The sequence below is a fragment of the Brassica napus genome, chromosome C1, assembly GCF_020379485.1.
Source record: "Brassica napus cultivar Da-Ae chromosome C1, Da-Ae, whole genome shotgun sequence".
Classification (NCBI taxonomy): Eukaryota; Viridiplantae; Streptophyta; class Magnoliopsida; order Brassicales; family Brassicaceae; genus Brassica; species Brassica napus.
This window is the reverse complement of record NC_063444.1, coordinates 19,787,360-19,800,353: the sequence shown is the minus strand read 5'-3', so window position 1 is coordinate 19,800,353 and position 12,994 is coordinate 19,787,360. Positions and strand designations below refer to the sequence as shown.

The 12,994-nt window shown below is 46.3% G+C and overlaps 3 protein-coding genes across 6 annotated transcripts; 1 reads left to right on the top strand and 2 right to left on the bottom strand.

The window, feature by feature from the left end:
- The first annotated feature begins 1,078 nt into the window (after positions 1–1,078).
- Positions 1,079–4,681, top strand: LOC125580782. Of its 4 annotated transcripts, none has more exons than XM_048745914.1 (4): positions 1,079–1,533; positions 2,418–2,591; positions 2,668–3,239; positions 3,321–4,681. In XM_048745914.1, the coding sequence occupies exons 3-4, from the start codon at positions 2,745–2,747 to the stop codon at positions 4,137–4,139; spliced, it is 1,314 nt and encodes a 437-aa protein (XP_048601871.1). In that variant the 5' UTR covers positions 1,079–1,533; positions 2,418–2,591; positions 2,668–2,744; the 3' UTR covers positions 4,140–4,681. The 4 variants fall into 4 exon arrangements, with proteins under 4 accessions (XP_048601871.1, XP_048601870.1, XP_048601869.1 ...); XM_048745913.1 differs by lacking the exon at positions 1,079–1,533 and having other exon boundaries at positions 1,930–2,591; positions 3,321–3,960; positions 4,048–4,681; XM_048745912.1 differs by lacking the exon at positions 1,079–1,533 and having other exon boundaries at positions 1,930–2,591; positions 3,321–3,960; positions 4,042–4,681.
- A 1,258-nt stretch (positions 4,682–5,939) lies between these two features.
- LOC125580781 lies at positions 5,940–8,899 on the bottom strand. The gene has a single exon (XM_048745910.1). The coding sequence runs from the start codon at positions 8,897–8,899 to the stop codon at positions 6,083–6,085; it is 2,817 nt and encodes a 938-aa protein (XP_048601867.1). The 3' UTR covers positions 5,940–6,082.
- A 27-nt stretch (positions 8,900–8,926) lies between these two features.
- Positions 8,927–10,696, bottom strand: LOC125579866. Its single transcript, XM_048743756.1, has one exon. It carries the CDS (start codon positions 10,694–10,696, stop codon positions 8,927–8,929), a length of 1,770 nt encoding a protein of 589 aa, XP_048599713.1.
- Between the last annotated feature and the right edge of the window lie 2,298 nt (positions 10,697–12,994).

The following is a 12,994-nucleotide window of genomic DNA, read 5'->3' as shown; positions in this document are numbered from 1 at the left end:
ATTTATTATCTAACCACGATAATAAAATATTTAAAGAAGCGATAATGATTGTTACAGCGTATTGACTTATGTTCAAAGTCATTGTATTTGATTATATCAATGTTGATGACATGTGGTTGCTAATAAGACTTAATTTTCTTGAAACTTTGTCCATCTCCTCGCACTGGTCTTTGCATGATCTTGCCGCAAACCATCTCGAGATCATAGGCAGAATGCCTTCTCGTTTCACCGCAAGAAGCTCAAAACCTGATCTTGGCGACAAAGGATAGTCCGTCAGCCACTTTCTGGACATCACGTACTCATGACAAGCTGCGGATTGACAAGGCATGACGAGCGTACTCCGTCAGTTTCGGTTCGATCTCGGTAGTCTCGGTTTGATCTCACAAACATCTTACATGCCGACTGCACCAGTCACGGCAACATGCGGATCAATAAGACGACTCGACCTGTTGATTTCATTACTCCATCTACACATGGATTGCATCAATGCTGCGAAGACATGTCCACCGTGGTGACTTGATTGTGACGGTCCGTCCATGGTGGTACGTTCATAATGATATCTATGGCGACTTGTCCTTGGTAGTTAGTCGATCGACGCTTCATCCATGGCAACTTGCTCTGGTGGTTCAGAACACTGTCATCACAGATCGTTCAACGCAACCATCCCGGAGTAAGAAGTCTGATCGGAATCAGAAGTATGTCGATGACAGCTCGCCCGAGACGGTCCGTCTATGACACTTCATTTATGGCAACCTAACTGTGAGAGACAAGGTTTCACTTCTTAGATTTAGGTTAGGTCAAGAGAGATGAATGAGAATCGTGGGCTGAATCCTGTAAATAAACTTGAAGAATAAATATGATTTTATTGATGAGTTGAAAGATGATGAATACAAAGGAATGTATCTTGAGATGACTGCTAAAGAATACGTAATGCTTTTAATCTAGTACAAAAGTTGATATATGGAAAAGAGATCCCCTTTGTCTTTTATCTTCTCCATCTTTATATAGTCTAGGTTTCGTTGGCAACCCTTCAACTGTTCTCCTAGATATTTGGCTTCAATTACGGAGCTCGCTTTAGGCTCCTCTTGACCGAGTCTCTTATGGTGTTAGCTCACTTTCTGTCGTGACCTCTGCTATGATGTCTCCCAGGTCCAGTCGTCAGCTCGGCTTTCAGCTCCCTTTGTTATGATGGGCTTATCGCAACCCACATGCTAGCTCACGCTTATCGGTACCTCACCTGAGGGTCATATTCGGGTCCAACAGTTGCCCCCAGCTTCCGAATAAAATCCTTTGTCTCGGAAGCTAGAATCTAGCTATCGATCTTATCTTTTCGTTAAGATAATGATTAGTTCTTATCCTATTTAGATTCAGCTTACTCGATCTAACGGTCTTTATTACGTTTGGCAGAATCTATGGTTCAGATGGAGAGGGTTTGAAATGACTTTTCCGAATCTCGAGAGGTGATGGGATATAAAGCGGTGAACATTAACTGCTAGCCTTCCACTTTCTCCACGCCTCCGTTCGGTTTTCAAGGTAACTTCTCTCTCTTTATTTTACTGCGATTTTTTTATCTTCCTCGTTACTTTTCTCTGCAAATTCTCTCCCAAACCTTGCAATCGATTTTCTCCTTAACCTTCCCATACTATGGATCATCCGAAAGAAGGTTCCGGGGAATCCGGGATGCCTCCCTCTGCTTCTGGAGCTAAACTACTGAAAGTTAAGCAAGAAATCGGAGCCAAGATGAGGAAGGGGAAAAAGACAGCCAGGGAGGCAATCGCGACCAGAGTTTCTAAACGGAAGAAGAAAGACGATTCTAGCGGGAGCAGTCCTCACTCGCCTTCGTTGCTGAAAAATCAAGACGTGGTTAACCTCATGGTTCAAGCTCTCGCCCAAAAGGAGCTTGGCCGTGCCTGTAATTCTGACGAAACCCCCGAGACCGCTCCGGAGGGTTGGTTCTGTTGCCATGAGAAGTACATCTCCAAGTCTCACTTGAGATTTCCTCTTCCGACCCTACTGCTTGATCTACTAGATCATTATCAGTTAGCCCTTTCCCAACTCTGTCCCTCGGTTATCCGGGTGATAAACGGCTTTATCACTAGGTCCAAAGAGGAGGGGGTTAGCGTCGGTCTTACCGAACTTATGAGCCTCTTTTCCCTGAAGGAAAGCGCCTCTAAGGAGGGTGGTACCGGGACCTACTACCTCCCTAGTCGTCCCAATCATGTTATCTTCAGATTCTCTAGTAGTGATGATGACTGGAGGAAGAAGTATTTTTACGTTAAAGTTGATCCTTCGACGGTTCCTGTGGGTCGGAACCTTAGGGTCACTTGGACTAATCCATCTGGTTAGGAATTCTAGGGATATTTTTTTTGTTTTATTCATTTATGGCCGAGTAACCTTTTGCTCTGATTTACTTGCAGAAATCGAAGATCCCCCGAAGCTCTCTACCAAGCTCACCAGGGCTCTATACCGCAAGTTGCAACAGAGTCCCTGTACCTGGGTGGCCTACACCACTTCTCGAATAAGTGCAGCCAGATTCCCAGATACCTACAACGCCTCTTTCCAAGATCCCATTCCTGCTGAGAACCTTGAGAGTGAGTTCTTGTCAGAACCTTTTCAATGATTTTATCGCTTTGAAGTTTTTAAACTTAAGGATTTCCATTGTTCCAGTTTCGGCAGGCGATTCGGTTGTATCGATCTCAACTGGTGCTAGTGCTTCGGGAACTGAAAAGTCTCAGCCAGGTGACATGACTCTGCGACCGTCATTCCGTTCTAGGGGTAACCCCTCTAAAGCTGCCAGTGCTTCTCGTGGAAGCGACAGGAACCAAGGAGGATCGTTCCTTATCTCAATGAAGGAAGTTTTGGACGACGGAGGATCCAAACCTGTTGTCGAGACTACTCCAACTGAGGTTGTAGCTCAGGATGCTGCTCCTCTCCCTGAGGTCCAGGTGCCGGAGGCTGACTACCAGGCTCCGAAGGGTACCTCTGAGATCGAGCCGTCGAGACACAAGAGGCCCAGGATCGATCAGGGCGGAGCTTCCATCCGTTCTTCTTCCTCGTCCTCTAGAGGAGGGACTGTTGGGTGGAGCTTTACCCATTCGAAGCCTGGGTCGATCCTGGATGACTCTTGGGGCCTAGCTGCGATAATGAGGCACCTGAAGAGCGTGGGATGTCCCCTTCCAGCGCTCAAGGACCTGACTAACCGAGATGAGTATCTCGATATTGCCCACTGTATGGGTCAGGTACGTGATCTCTATCTGTTATTTGTTTACATTCTTTGGAGACGATGATATATATATATATTTTCTTTGGATTTATTGCAGTTGGCTGGGGCTGTTAACAGGGCCCAGCTCAGGTTTGAGAATGCTCTGTGTGCTGCCCCCAATGCTGGTGAACTTGCTGAGGTTACCGAGATGGTTAAGGCAGCCAAAACCGATCTTGACCAAGCCCGGGTTCGAATTTCTGAACTCGAAGCCGAAGTGACGAGGCTAGGCTCGAAGGCCGATGCTCAGCAAGGAGAGATCGAGAGTCAAAAGCTCGATATCCAGGTGAAGAGCAGGAGGATCAATGATTTAGAGGCTGCTCGAAAGATAGCTGAGCATCAAGTACGTGAGCTCATTGCCTCATCCCGGGATAGCCAGAAGAACAAGGAAGCTGAAGTCAAGCTGGCTGTCAGGGAAGGGAAGAAAGAAGTCGCCGAAGCTTACGGCAAGATCCTGGTCTGTGTTAAGGAGAAGTTTGCTAGGAAGAAAGATGAGGTCGACGCTTTGGTGTACGCTCAGGAGCTCCAAGCTAATGCCGACCTCTTGAAGGATATGCTGAACAACAAGATCCAAAGCGTTGAAGAGGAGTACAACCAATTGGTGGCCTTATTACCAGAAGCGACAACTGCGTATGAGAAGGCTCAAGTCTCTGACTTCTCGGTCAGCAAGCTTCCTCTTCCCCAGATCTCGGAGAGTTCAGGTACTTTCGAGATTAACATGTTTAATCCATCCTTTTCTGGGGAGTATGGCTCTAATTTGGGTTTGATGGCTCCTGACTTAGCTCCAGTCGAGGCAGCAATAGGAGGTGACGGCAATGTGGTCGATGAGGGAGTTCCTGCCGGTGCTGGTGATCCGATTCAGGAAGAGAAGGAAGATTGAGAGCTACGGCTCTTTTAACTTTATGTTTTGTGTTTTTAAGACTTCGGCCTAAGGGCTTTGTTTCGTTATGTTTTGTGACTTAGTGCCTGAGGAGGCCTTTAAACCTTAACGCTTGCTGGATTTCAATAGCCTGGGGAGGTTTTTAAACCCTTTCTTATGTTTAAATCGTGGCTATTATTTCTGTTTTAAGTTTTTGAACTTAACCTCGTTTCATTTAATCATAGTGATTGCGAATCTCAGATGAGTTGTGTGCCGTCATCGTTGAGTCGGATTAGGACCTTTAGTCTTTATTTATGATAAGCATTTAGCTTAATGGATATTCGGTCGTGATAACCTTAAAGAGAAGTTCTTGATTTTAGCTCGGGGACCTGAGTCCGATTCGAAAGGTTCTGGGACCTGGTTGTTCAGGTTCGTAGGAACCTGGATTTAGATTTATAGGGACCTGAGTTAATTCGAAGGACTTCGAGGCCTTTGAAGTTTAACGGATGGAATTGAGGAATTTCGGGATTTTCCTGATTCTTTAGGATTTTAAGACCTTTCGATTTTGATAAGGGTTTCAAGACCTTTTGGTTTTGATTAGGATTTTAGGACCTTGCTGATTGTTAAGGATTTTAAGACCTTAGTTTATGTTAAGGATTTTAGGACCTGATTGTTAAGGATTTTAAGACCTTGGTTTATGTTAAGGATTTTAAGACCTTTGGGTGTATTAAGGATTTTAAGACCTTTGGGTGTATTAAGGATTTTAAGACCTTAGGTTCAGGTTTTTAGGGACCTGAATGTATTCGAGATTGTTGAGCTTAGGTCCCGATTTAGGGGGACCTAAATTTTCTTGGAGGGTTTTAAGACCTTTGATGTTTATGAAACTGAATCAATCGTTTTATTAATATCAGATATCAGAGAATACATGATTCAGATTATTTACACAGTAACTATTTTTAGGCTAAGTGTTCTTGGTAACACCTGCCCCTTTGGCTTAGGTGAGGAGGTTGGTGAGAAGAGGTTGGGGCTGCACTCATGACGGAGTTGCCTACGTACCCAGTCAAGGGATCAAGCCAAACGTAGTTCAGGGGTTTTAGGTACCTAATGATAGTATCTTTTGAGGTTCGTGGCATTCCACGATCGGATTTCAGGTACCCCGGTTCGTACCTTCTGGAGTTTGTAAACTCCGGGTCGTACTATGTGGATAATTCGGTAGGGTCCTTCCCAGTTGGTTCCTAACTTTCCAGCTCCCGGTTCCTTTGTTCCTTCGAACACTTTCCTAAGCACTAGGTCCCCTACGGCGAACTGTCGGGGCCTTACTTTGGAATTGTAGTGTCGTGCCATTGCTTGCTGATAATTTTGAATGCGAAGCAAGGCTTGGTCTCGTCTTTCCTCGATCAGGTCGAGGCTATCCATCAGGAGCTGGTTATTAGCTGCGGGATTTGAGGTGCAGAGCTCCCGTCTGAGGCTACCTGCGGTGGTTTCTGCTGGGACGACAGCTTCCATCCCGTAAGCTAAGGAGAAGGGAGTTTCCTCTGTAGCTTTTCGTGGGGTGGTTCGGCAGGCCCATAGTACTTCGGGTAGTTTTTCCGACCAAAGCTCCTTTTGGGCTCCTAGGCGTTTCTTGAGGTTTGCTAAAACTGATTTGTTGGCAGCCTCCGCCTGTCCGTTCCCTTGAGGTCGCCGAGGTGATGAGAAGGTGAGGCGGATGTTCCATTTATCGCAGAAACTTTTGAAGTCGTGGGATATGAACTGTCCTCCATTGTCGGTTACGATTTCGTATGGGACGCCATGCCTGCATACGATGTTTTTCCAAACAAATCCTTCGACCTCGAATCTGTTTATTTGTTGGAAAGCTTCAGCTTCAATCCATTTCGTGAAGTAGTCGGTTAGGACCAGGAGGTTTAGTAACTTCTTTCCTTTCCCTGAAGGTACTAATGGACCTATAATGTCCATAGACCACCTCATGAATGGGTAGGGAGCTGATATGTTAGACAGCTTTTCCGCTGGTTGGTGTATGATCGGTGCATGCCTTTGGCATTTGTCGCACGATGAGGAGTAGACCTCACAATCTGCGATAATGGTAGGCCAGAAGTAGCCTTGTTTTTTATTCGGATGGCTAAGGCTCTGCCTCCGGAATGGTTTCCACAGGAACCGTCGTGCATTTCCTTCATGAGTTTCATAGCTACTAGGCCGTGAACGCATTTTAGGTAAGGTCCGGAGACACTTCGTTTGTGGAGGGCTGACTCGATTATACAGTATCTTGCTGCTAAAGCTTTGAGTTTTCGAGCCTCCCACTTGTTGGGTGGAATTTTTCCCTCTAGGATGTAATCCATGATCGGTATTCTCCAGTCTTCTCTCCCTACAACTTTGTTGTGAAGAGAGGAGGGAGATTCCTGTTCGGGACCTGGTGCCGTGGTGCCCCCGGAGATATTCGTTGGAGTAGGTTCTGGGTTCTGAGGAATATCTCCAATTTCCTCGTTATCCCCTGTGGTTTGTGTAGCGTTCCTAGATGCGTTTTTAAGAGCGGTGCGGCTTCTTGTTTGGACTTTATAGACAAGTGGCTCCGAGGTCTGGATGGTGCCCCCGGAGGTACTCGTAGAGTTAGGCTCTAGGGAGTCTGAACTTCGGTGAGTACCTTCACTTTTGTCGTTGTTTTCCGGGTTCTGGGTTGCTTTCCTGGAGGTGTGCTTTCTAAAGCTGCGTGTTCTAGTTTTCGGGAACCAGAATGTCGTGAAAACTTGGGTAGCTACCGTCGGGAGGCTGTTATCCTCTATTTTTTCCTTTGGTTTGCTATCCATCTCAGCCTTGGTAGCTATGTCGATACTTGGCTTCTCGATTCCTTCCACGGGTATAATTCGTTTTACGAGAGGGTCGGATGTGGAAGCTAATGCGGCGAGCGCGTCTGCTGAGGAGTTCTCCCCTCGTGGGATCCTCGTTAGCTCGAACTTGTCAAACTGCTTTGTGAGGTTTAGGACGACCTCGAGGTATGCCCCCATTCTTTCGTCCCTTGTTTCGTATTCCCCGTGAAACTGGCTAGCTACCAGCTGCGAGTCGCTGTAGGCGTTTAGCTCCCGAATTCCGAGGCTCAGGGCGAGCTTTAATCCAGCGATTAGTGCTTCGTACTCGGCCTCGTTGTTGGAAGCGTTAAATCCAAGTCTATAGGATTGTTCGATGGTTTCTCCGGCTGAGGAGGTTAGTCTTAAACCGACACCGGAGCCTTGCCTTGACGAGGCTCCGTCCACGTATAGGCTCCATTTCGGAACCTCTGTTTCCTGGTCTAGATGTTCGGATGCTAGCTCAATAACGAAATCGGCGAGGACCTGAGCTTTTGCTGCTGCTCGGGGTCTGTACTCGATGTCGTACTCGCTGAGCTCTATAGCCCATTTTGCTAATCGTCCGGATTGGCTAGGGCTATGCAGAATCGTCCGTAATGGTTGTGAGGTCATTACGATGATCGAGTGCGATTGGAAATAAGGTCGCAGCTTCCTGGCAGCTGTCACGACTGCTAGGGCTAGTTTTTCCATGGTGGGATATCTCGTCTCGGCGTCTATTAAGCTTTTGCTAGTATAATAGACAGGTCTCTGTTCGTTTTGTTCCTCTCGTACTAGCACTCCGCTGACTGCAGCTGCCGACACGGCGAGGTACAGGTACAGTGGTTCTCCTACTACAGGTTTGGATAGTATCGGAGGTTCCGAGAGGTAAGCCTTCAGCTGTTTGAAGGCTTCTTCGCACTTTTCATCCCATAAGAACTTCTTATTATTTTTCAGAAGTTTATAGAATGGAAGGCATTTATCGGTGGACCTGGAGATGAATCGATTTAGTGCTGCGATCCGTCCGGTCAATCTTTGTACCTCTCTGGTCGTTTTAGGTGATGGCATTTCCAGGAATGTCGCTATTTGTTTCGGGTTGGCTTCGATGCCTCTTTCGGTTACGAGGTAACCTAGGAATTCGCCGGAAGGTACTCCGAAGGTACACTTAGCTGGGTTTAGCTTCATGTCGTATTTGTTGAGGATTTCGAAACATTCTCTTAGATGGGAGATGTGGTCCTCCCCCTTTGAGGATTTGACTAACATGTCGTCGATGTAGACTTCCATGGTTTTTCCGAGTTGTCCAGCGAACATTTTATTTACTAACCTTTGATAGGTAGCTCCCGCGTTTTTCAAACCAAACGGCATGACCTTGTAACAATAGGTTCCTCGTTCAGTTATGAATGCGGTTTTCTCTTGATCCTCAGGATCCATCATAATCTGGTTATATCCTGAAAAGGCATCCATAAAGGACAAGAGCTGGTGTCCAGCCGTTGCTTCGACCAAACGATCGATATGAGGTAACGGGAAGCTGTCCTTAGGACAGGCTTTGTTTAAATCGGTGAAGTCTACACAGATTCTCCATTTCCCATTCTTCTTTTTTACTACCACTGGGTTAGCTAGCCAATCGGGGTATTGTACCTCTCGGATGGACCCGGCCTTTGTTAGTCGATCGACCTCGTCGTTGACAGCTTGGGCTTTTTCTAGACCTAGCTTACGACGTTTCTGTTTGATCGGTTTAAAAGTAGGGTCTACATTGAGCTTATGAGTGGTGACATTTGCATCTATGCCTTTCATGTCGCTGGTGGTCCATGCAAAGGTTTTGATATTCTGTTTTAGGAATTCGACGAGCTCCTTTTTGGTTTCGAGAGGTAGCTCGGATCCGATGCTCACCTGTTTCTCAGGATTTGAGTCGTCGATGCTAACTTTTTCGGTGAGGTTCTTAGGGGGACCTCGGATATTTCGTTGCATTTCGCGACTCTCCTGGATCTGTAATTGCTATTGGGGGGATTCTTTTATGATCTCGAATCCTCCCAGGTAACAGATCCTTGAAATCTTTTGGCTACCGTGTATGGTAGCTATTCCGTTGGTTGTTGGAAATTTCACGCATTGGTGATAAGTTGAAGCTACTGCTTTCATCTTATGAATCCAAGGCCTTCCGAGGATTGCGTGGAAAGGGGATGGTTTGTCGACAACTATGAAGTTGGTCATTTTCATGACTCCGCCAGCTATAATTGGGAGCTTAATTGTTCCCAATGAGGTGGCTGTTTCACCTGAGAAACCTACGAGGTTGGATTTCTGGTCGACAATTTCGTAGTCGTCTATTTCCATTCCCTTTAGTGCGTTGTAGAAAATAAGATCGACGGAGCTTCCGGTGTCGATCATGAGCTTAGGTACCTCGTACCCTGCTATATTTAATGTTATGACAAGGGCATCGTCGTGAGGTCTATCGAGGTCTAATGTCTCACTCTCCCAGAAAGAGATCTTAGTGTTAGACTCAGGCTTGGTCGGTTTGGACTGAGTGTTTGACACAGCTTTCCGTACGTGACTTTTAATAGAGTTAACGGAGTCTTGACACACATCGGACCCTCCAAGGATGTAATCGATCCTTGAGCCAGGGCTCGATTGGGGAGGTGGTTTACTCAAGAGGGCCTCGATTTGTAGGCTTTTTCCTTGTGGAAACTTTCCAAGGATCATATCGACTCTCTTTTTGGGAGCTGGGGGTGGTGAGTCTGTTTCTTTTTCAGGTGACCTCTCGCGTTTTGGAGAGCTATCTCTGGGACCTCTCTTCTGATAAGGTTGTGGCTTTTTGAGGTCCACATCTTTTATTTCTCCGGCTGCGAATTTAGCAGCCAGTTGTCGTTGGAGGTCCCAACATTCTTCGGTTGAATGTCCCTTTCGATCGTGGTAAGAGCAATGTTTGCTCTCGTCATAACCTTTGGACCAGGGGGCTTTAGCTGTCGCGGCGACAGGTTTTTCTTCCTTGTCTTCCTCGACTACGTAAGAATGTTCTCCCTGGGTCTGATTATTTCGGGAGCTACCTCTTTTGTGAGGTCCCTTTCCATCGGAGGCTTCGCCTTTCGGGTGACTCTGGGGTTTTCTGTGGAGCTTATCTAATGCTGCCATTTCCTCCTCCAAGGTAATGTATCTAGAGGCCTTATGGAGGGCGTCATCGATAGTTGGAGGGGGATTTAGCGTTAGCTCCGAGAAGAAACCTGATTTATACCAGAGACCTCTCCTAAGAGCCTCAATGGCTACCTGATCGTTGGGATTCGAGAGTTTAGTTCTTACTGCTCTGAACTTTTCGATGTAGACTCGCAGTGAGTCTCCCAGTCCTTGTCTGATCTTCCAGAGGTCAGCCTCAGACGCTTGTTTCAGGATGTGAGTTGAATATTGCTTCATAAAGGCGTTAGCCAATTGATCGAAACTGTCTATAGAGTTCGGCTCGAGGCTGGAGAACCATTCGAGAGCTGTTCCGATCAGGTTTTCGGCAAATGTTCTGCAATATCCTGCATCACACTCTTCCTTTGTGAAGTGAGCTTTAACGATAGCTAATCGGAAGGCTCTTAAATAGGCCTTTGGGTCTGCGTTCCCATCGTATTCAGGAATCTTAATTTTTCGAGTATCTCTTATGTAAGAGTTGGCAATTCTATCGGTGAACGGAGTTCCACGAGTCTCCTCAATTAAGCTCTCGATTTCGGGAGCTGAGCTCGTTACCTTGTGAACTTGAGCTCCCAATTTCTGGAGAGCTGCGTGGGTTCGCTCCATGTACCTGCGAATTGCGTCAGGTCCCTCGAAGGGGAGGACATTTGGGTCATTATCAGATACTCGGCGAGCAGGTTCCTGGTGAGACCGAGCTCGGTCGTCTTCCCAGCTAGCTGGCGAAATAGGTCGCTCATTGGTCCTTAGGCTCCGAGCGAGGTTAGTGCGGAGAGCTGCAGGATCAGCATCCGTCCTTTGGTATTCGTCTGTGCTTGGGGTTGAAACCCTAGCTTGAAACACCGAAGCTGATGTTCTGCCCCCGACGGTATGTTGGTTCCTGCTCCAGACCCGGAAGGAGGTGGCGGTGGAGGCAAACGGGTGCTCCCACCGGTGTTTCGATCAGGCATGGAGCTAGTTGTAGCTACATTGCTCCCCATGGTGCTGGTGATAGGAGGGGTAAACGCAGGAGCTGTCCTAGCGCGAGGCGTTTGGAAAGCAGGTTCCTGCCCTTCTGCACCTGGGCTATCAGGGGAGAAGTTCAGGCGCTCTCTAGGGAAGGAAGGGTCAGCTAACCGTTCATGGAAAGTGACTCCTCTTCCCTGGTGGACGGACGGTTGGGTCGTTGCGGATTGAGATCTGGTTATCTCTTCGAACTGTTGCTGCCGTTCGGCTAACTGTTGCACCGTTCGCTCGGTCTCTTGAGCTTTGTCCACTAACTGGAGCATCATCCGACGGATCTCAGAAAGCTGATCTTCCGTTTGGTTCGGAGCGGATTGATGCGATGGGTTATTGAGGGCTGAGGACCCAGAGTTGGTCCCTCCGGAGGCTCTCGGGTTATTTGCCCCCGGAGCAGTGCGATTCGGTGAGCTATTGCTCTGGTTCGATTGATCGGGGTTAGATGGATTCGTTCCGTCTAATGGATTCATCCTTTAAGCTTTAGAGAAAGGGATTCGATTATTTGCCCCCACAGACGGCGCCAATTGTGAGAGACAAGGTTTCACTTCTTAGATTTAGGTTAGGTCAAGAGAGATGAATGAGAATCGTGGGCTGAATCCCGTAAATAAACTTGAAGAATAAATATGATTTTATTGATGAGTTGAAAGATGATGAATACAAAGGAATGTATCTTGAGATGACTGCTAAAGAATACGTAATGCTTTTAATCTAGTACAAAAGTTGATATATGGAAAAGAGATCCCCTTTTGTCTTTTATCTTCTCCATCTTTATATAGTCTAGGTTTCGTTGGCAACCCTTCAACTATTCTCCTAGATATTTGGCTTCAATTACGGAGCTCGCTTTAGGCTCCTCTTGACCGAGTCTCTTATGGTGTTAGCTCACTTTCTGTCGTGACCTCTGCTATGATGTCTCCCAGGTCCAGTCGTCAGCTCGGCTTTCAGCTCCCTTTGTTATGATGGGCTTATCGCAACCCACATGCTAGCTCACGCTTATCGGTACCTCACCTGAGGGTCATATTCGGGTCCAACACTAACCATGACGGCCCGTTCATGACAATCATCTGCGACATGGATACGTGCCTAGTCTAGTTCACTGTCTCCTAAACCCTATTCGTAAAGTTCGCAGAGATCGATTTCGTCTCTCTCAACGAACTTGGGGGAGGCTTACTGTTGGGGGTGGATTTACATCCTCCCTCAAGGCCCATTAGACATTGAATTAGGCTCATTTTACTATGAAGCCCTAGCTTCTTACTTGTATAAATAGAGACACACATCTATTTATCAAAGGATCTCCTCTTCTCCATTTTATACCTAGAACACTTTTTACAAAGAGTTTATGAATTCTTAGATTTAATTTACACTTGTAATCATACATGTAATACAATCTTTGATCAATAAACTATTTTTAATGTTCATTTTCCATTTGATTTCTATGTTGATTTCTCTTAATCCTCAAGAATTTAAGAAATCTATTTCTTAAATTCTTCATTGTATGAATCCGACAAAACACACCGTTTTCGGTTCAAACAGTATTGTTTATTGATCTACAATCATCCCATGATCTTAATTTTTTCGTGCGCTTAATTCAGGAGTTCTGAACGGATGTGTGCCTGAAAAAATAAGTCACTTTAGTAACATAGACAGCCAAATCAATTCTTAAGTTTTTTACATATCAGAAATCGGGATGTTACACTAAGTCTAACGGATGCTTACAATTTAAGAATTACCACAGCAATAAACAGCCACATCAACACCCGAAAGCAGACAAACGAAGAATGATGTGTGTACTCGGAACTAACAGTCTTGAAAGATTTGTCCGAACTGCTAATTAGACAAAGCCACGTCATTGCTAACGACTGGAAGGAGAAGCTCTGGCCTGCTCTGCCAATTCTGCCCCAGTTCGTAGAC